The sequence below is a fragment of the Morone saxatilis genome, unplaced genomic scaffold (assembly GCF_004916995.1).
Source record: "Morone saxatilis isolate NCDOM2014 unplaced genomic scaffold, NCSU_SB_2.0 Contig2, whole genome shotgun sequence".
Classification (NCBI taxonomy): Eukaryota; Metazoa; Chordata; class Actinopteri; family Moronidae; genus Morone; species Morone saxatilis.
In genome coordinates, this window is record NW_023339762.1 from 21066340 (window position 1) to 21073142 (window position 6803).

Here is a 6803-nt window from a genome sequence, read left to right on the forward strand (position 1 = left end):
AAACACAGAGACAGGGAGAAGAGCAGTGAAGATAAAGTCTTTGCCAGTCTCTTACCGTAGGGCCAGGCTGTCCCCTGGGGTAAGGAAACAAGGATGAAGAGGAAGAAGAAGAGGAACCAGCCCTCCTTCCCAGATATAAAGGTGCTAGTCCAGGGGATTGTGTGGGTGCCCCCATTGGTTTGCCCCAGCTGCAGTCTCCGTCCGGCAGACAGCATGCTGCAGTCTGGAACTCTGTTTACTTTCTGAACCCAGCTGACATCACCTTCTCTCGGCCCTTCAGTCTTTCCCTCCCCCTCCCTCCATTTCTCCCTGTCTCTCTCTCTTTCTCTCTCTCTCTCTCTCTCACTCACTTTCTTTCTCTCTCAGTTTCTCTCTCTCTCACTTCTCTTTGGGTTCAGGTTACAGCCCAGCCTCGCAAGGAGTTCCACTTGCAGTGGTCTCCAAAAAAACTCCCCTTGCTCCGCTCAGAGGACTACGTCACTGCTCATGAGTGAACGCAGGCTCCAGCGTTTTTCTCCAGAACTCATTATGGTGCTACACACACAAAAACAAACACACACATACACAAACATAATGAGGGGAAACACATCACAACTAAGTTTTGTTGTACACCATTTGCAGAGACCAATTGATGTGGTCTTTATGTCTCACTTCAGTCCCCTTCCTCTTTGGTCCAGTGTTTATCAAGTTCACACCATGTTAGGCTTTAAAGCAGAAGCTGTGTGTGGTCTCAGAAAGGATAGCATTCAGTCAGTAATTAAGATTAAAGGAAAGGTTTAATATTTTGGCAAAATATGCTTATTTGATTTCTTGTAGAGAGTTAGATAAGAAGAATGGTACCACTCTAATGTCTGTGCACTAAATATGAAGCTACAGCCAGGAGACCGTTATTTAGCATAAAGACAGGAAACTAGCTGGGCTCTGTCCAAAGGTAACAAAATTCACCCACCAGCACCTGTGAAGATCAGTTATGAACATGTTATATCTCTTTTGTTTAATCCATACAAAAAAACAGAACAATAACAATTTCATATTTTACGGAGTGTTATGCACCAAACTATGCTGGACTAGGGGTTATGTTATCTTGGGATAGGGATTTTGTTATCTTGGGATAGAGCCAGGCTAGCTGTATTCCCATTTTCAGTCTGTATGCTAAGCTAAGCTAACCGATTCTGGCTCCAGCTACGTATTTACAGACATGAAAGTGTTCTCACCTAACTCTTAACACCTAAATGAATAAGTGTATTTCCCAAAATGTCTTTAAAAGATTCCTGATTTAATTTCTAATAATTACTTTTATCAGTCAATACTATGCACTAATACTGTATATAATGGCACATACGTAGGTACTGTACCTATACATATAAATAGTATAAAATTACATAATTACAATTTTTTATAACACTTAAAACATGGTTAATGTTGTGGGAGAGAATGAATTTAAAGAGTTTCCCCCAATTGCAAGCTTAACAAGAGAGAGGGAGCCAGTGAAAACCCTTTTTTTTTTTACAAGGGTTGTTGTTTTTTATGTTCTTCTGGGTGTGTTTTATTTCAGCTGGAATTAATTCATTTGTTGTTCTTTGCTCACTGGGTTCTCCGAGCTGTATGCAAGAGCTAACAGGGAATACAGATCAAACGACTCAGAGCAGGAGAATCAAATGTCCTGAGTGGTTTCCTAAAACAGCAGGATATAGACCATAGAAGGAACACATAAGCAGTGTTCCAGTCTGTGTATGTATTTGGTATGGAAACTGAAAAACAGACTGAAATCAAGAGTTTATGAAAATAGATGAAGATACACAGGGAGAGAGCAGAAAAAGGGGGAAATCAAGGAAGAGAAAGGAAATACTGTCTGCCTTGCTGCGCTTTCAATCCACCTTTCACCACCTCTCTGCTGTTTGTCCAGATGCCTAATGGTTTATTATATGAAACCCAAAGCTTTTAGGTTAATGTGGACACTGGTTTAGTATTTTCACAGAGACCACAGCTGCTGTCTGCTCTGTCAGAAGAAAACAGTCAAACCATATGCATTTTTGTATTGTGTATTATTGTATGTATATTTGTTTTACCTGCATAGAAAAAAGTGTACAACTTTAGATGTATTGTAAAAAATAATAATAAGATTCAACAATGCACTGATGTGTAGTTCTATAACGTTGTTATTAATATCTGTTTTGCCCACTTGACTACACTCATAGCATATTGTTTACCTCGACAGACTAACAGAGCCCTGCTGATACCGTCATTCATCATTACTGTAGTAGAGACTTTCTCCTGAAGGGAAACATTTTCTCATGACCCACAGATCATGCTCATCCTGGGCTACATTATATATGCTTCTCAGTTGGCACCACTGTAACTATGGTTGGTTAGAGAGAATGGGCCCCCTGCCCATGGTGCACAGTAAAATCTCATTACCAAGTACATGAAGGAAGTGGTGCAGTAGGAGCGCAACAAATTACCTGTGAGCGATTACACTTAATGACATCCACTTTTGACAACACATTTGTTACAGAATGTTTTTCAGAGGCTATTTGTAAAAGTAAAGTTGCAAATTGCTGTCTGATCCGTTCATTATTAATAGCTTTAACTTTTTGTGTTGTGTTTGAGGTCCCAGAGGTCTCATAGGGTCAGACTAAATGAAGAAGTCTGACTATGGAGCCATGTGGCTTAAATATGAAGGAATCTAATCATGGCATCACATTCATCCCATTTCTATGGTTACACAGTGGACACTGAGTAAACACAAGCGTGTTTTTTCTCCAGCAGTTAATGGTCTCACTGTATCATGGCAGGACCTGCTGTCTCCATTAGAAGCGGTGGATGGAAACTAGGCCGTCTGCTTCACAGGTAAGACAGATGCCTGCAATGGCTTTTTAGCAAAGCCGGAGACAACTGTTGCCAGGAGCACAGTGCCATGACGATGTGCAGTTCAGTAACTTAATAGTGCAGGACAGTGTCAAAGTGGTCGCCAAATATGCTCTCATTTACGTACTTCACTCTAAAGAGAACACTCCCTTGTGAAGACGGCTTGTTTTTCTGAACTCTTTTAAGGTTAACTACTCTGAAAACGGCCACTGTATTTATGCATAATTATCTGTCCCTAAAGAGGAGCAGGGCCCTGTTTGTCCTTCTACCTGGCCCTCTATTTTTCCTTCATCACACACATATGGTTAAAGAGGAGGAAGGAACAAAACGAGGTAAGATAGATGCTGACGATATCACATTGACACAATATGAATGAAAAAAGTAAGCCAGATTAGCCCAAATATACTGGAAAAAGATACACACTACACAGCAAGTTGTGCCTGAATTTACAGACCCCGTTATCAGAATTAAGTTAAGCCCCTGCATGCTTATAATTCTTGACGTTTCATATCTATGCCTATAGATATGTCATGCTAGATTAACCCAGATACAGTGCTTCAAGAATTCAATTTCACATTGTTGCCATTGTCTATCCAATTCCAGATGCTTCAAAGCTTTCTCAGGGCTTGAAACACACATTATATTTAAGTAATCCAGCCAGAAACATCAAACATAATTTTGGCTCACATACACCCACTGTTTTTTTGACATTCCAAATTGTCCCTGTCTGGCTTTGATTTCTATAAATCAGGTCAAATTCATTCACTTTGTTACTTTGAAGCGTAAATCTGTACTCCTGAGTCTCCACCCAGTAAAGCTATGTAGCTATGGCTGCCATGCCTGGAAATGACAAAGCCTGTTAATCCCACAGCAAAAGGTCCATCTGCTGGAGATTGCAACAGCAGGGAGCCACATTAAAGGAGAGATTAATATAGCACCCGCAAGGGCGTCTATAGATAGGATGCGAGAGATACGATGTGCATATCTGAGCATACGCACATGCATGTGTGACCTGATGAGCTCCACACTCATTTAATATCCAGCATGCAGCATGAATTTTTCCATATGCACCTCTAGGAACTTGCTATATGGTCGAGTCAGCCTCTATAATGTAAACCTTCTGACAACCTGTAATGAGGAACTTTGAAGTAAAATGTGGGCTTTTTTAAAATCCGATTCAGAACATAGTTGATCCTTACAAAAAAATAAAATACTTTAATAGGAAACAACTTATTTTAATAGGAAACAACTTCATTTAAATGACAGCATATGCAAAATATCCACCGACATCAGCTTTGCATGCAAATCCATGTACAGCCAAATGAAAAATCATCAAACTTCAGAGAACATTATTACACATATTCCTTCGAAGTTTAACTGCTTAATCAAGATTTAAAATCTTGAACCCAGAGAACTGGGGTTACTTATGTTCAATATTTTCCAATAAAACAAGGGCTCTCCCCTTGACAATCAATTGGAGACTGACTATGATTCAACAAGGGCACCTTCTCTTTCAATACTGTGAGTGGGATTTGTCTCAGAATAGTCTCACTACATCATCCAAACAGCTCTCAAGATCATAAATCTTGTCGAGCCTATCCAAGTTTATAGAGACTGTACACTCCGGCTGTGAGGTCTAAGACAAGGTCTTATGCACATAGCTACAAAACTCTGAAAATCAAATTGTTGAAGGGGAAAGAAAGACTGGAGCTGGGTCACAGTAGCACTGGAAGCTCCTTGAGTAATTGTGGACCGAGCTCCCTTCCTGGAAGATGGAAGACACTGGAATAAAAAAAAAAGTCACTCTTATAATGGAAACCTCAGTAGGACATTGAAGGAGACAGAGAGAGAAAGTATGGTATACAGGAGGAATGAGGAGACTTTCCAACTGCTCTGGGTTCCAACGGGGAGTCCTGAGGTCTCTGACACGAGACACAGTGTCCTACAGACCTGCCTCTGCTTTTGTTTATTAGACAATTGCATTTCCTTCCCTTGATCCGTGTTGACCCTTGTCGTGTCAATCGTACTAAAGAATAGCCACGCGGGCAGTGAACCAGACAACTGTCTCACACGAAAGAGTTTGTTTTGGTGTACCATGGAAACAAGGTTTCTGTTTTGATCGTCTTTTTTTTGTATCCCCTTCCTGTCACCGTATGCAGCTGGACACCAAGGCTGTGCCATTGTGGTGGAAAAAATTTGGTCAGAGAGATATAGGAGAGGAGGGAGAAAGAAAGAAACGGTTGGGTTGAGTGAGGTCAGTGTGAGAGACCAGAATTGGAACCACTGAGTTACTCTAAAGTAGAAAACAGCCACTCAAAGACCATTAACAGCAACCCAACATTTTACAGCACATCACCTCAGTGCTCCAATTCTCTTACTACTCTTCAACTTTGCTGCTTTGAGAGCAGTTTCTCGTCTCTGAGCTCTCTGTGTTTTGTTATCCGTTTCTATTGGTTTATAGCTCTTAAGGAGTTGCCAGACAGGAGCTCGGTGAGCTCAACATTTTCTCAGTGACATAAGTGGCATTTGTGAGGAATGGAACACTTGACAGGAGGAATTCACAGTTTTATAGAACGCAGCCCCTTAATGAGGCTTAACGTGGAAAATAAACAGGAGAGAGATCATGTTCATTGTGCAGCATGTCAGCATGTAGGGTGTGGAAGTCGAGCTCCACCCTCTCGATACAGGATCTGTTGTGTGTATTTATAGTCACATTAATTCTGGATTTAGTTTTATGGGATGGTTTGTTGCTCCGCAGCCATCATAACAACAGTGGATCCAGGGAGGTATTCTTTTCTGCCCTGCCAAATTTGAAGCCTGACCATGCAGCATGCCTTGTGCAATTAAATGGGATATGGTGCAGGAAAAAATTAAGTCAAATATTGAGATCATGTGCACCAACTCCAGATCCAGATCAGAGCCAGTGTCTTGAAATGAACATAATATACTTGTTTTGATGGTGGGGGAAACCTGAACACCTGGAGGAAACCCATGCCAACTCCACCCCGCTGGGATTCAAACACAAGACCTCTCAGAACTTTGTTGCTGTAAGGCAGGAGGCCAACCACTGAGCCACCATGCCACCTGAAAATTCTATAATCACAAATGAGTATGACTCATTAGAACTCAAACAATGCTACTGCTGGCAGAAATGTCTTTTGTAACTGAGCTAGTACATCATATATTGTAAGTAAATATTCTCTGAGATAAGCTCATGCCCTGCATAGGAATGGTTATGGGAAACTTAATCATACTGGTGTAAGTCTACCATATAGTGTTATACTGGGTTTCACAGCTGTTGTTGTTTCGCTGTGATTTTCTGTGGTTGTAGCCTATAGTCTTTCCCTTCCTGCTTCCTGTCTGTCTTTTCAACACTATGTCTTGCCCTTTATATTTTCTCAGACAAGAGTTCAAGCAAAAGAGCATAAATAGCAGATGACATAAAACAGCTGAATTACAGTGTTCTTTAAGCCAAATGTCTACAAGAGAGATGATATGTGCACAGCAGCCTCTTGTGGTCAAACACGGACATGCACAAATGTTTGGGAAAGTGGGCAAAGGTCCTTTAGACTGCACACCTAACCACACAGCGATGCATATGTTGTGGCAGTTTCAGTAAACAGGAAGTTCAAGGCACCAAAGAGCTCTTGGGTTTGCTTGCGGTGGAGCAGGGAAGTACGTCTACATTCTGTGTAATGTAACAAACTTGTTTCTTTCTTTTTGTGCTGCATCTGTCTAGGTGAGCCCTTTAGATATTACAGTAAGTAACACTGACATGTCACACAGACCACTCTGAAATTTCATAATTTCTCAAAACAGAAAACATTATGTGTCAAGAAATGTTGAACATACAGCAGCTTGTCCTTGTCCTGGAAGCAAATTGAATATACATATGTCTGGATTTGTAACATAAGTGAGAGAGAGACAGAGAGAGA

General features: G+C 41.0%; 1 protein-coding gene across 2 annotated transcripts in view; it reads right to left on the reverse strand.

Moving 5' to 3' along the window:
* The window catches only part of pamr1 (peptidase domain containing associated with muscle regeneration 1), a 32526-nt gene that overhangs the window by 20828 nt on the left and 4895 nt on the right, over positions 1-6803 (reverse strand). Inside the window, exon 1 of one of the 2 annotated variants that reach the window (XM_035664253.1) lies at positions 56-324. The exons of the other annotated variant lie outside the window; for it this stretch is intronic. Coding sequence (XP_035520146.1) covers positions 56-215 — 160 coding nt within the window. The 5' untranslated portion in view covers positions 216-324. Of the gene's footprint in view, positions 1-55; positions 325-6803 lie in introns of those variants that run through there. 2 annotated transcript variants of the gene reach the window in all.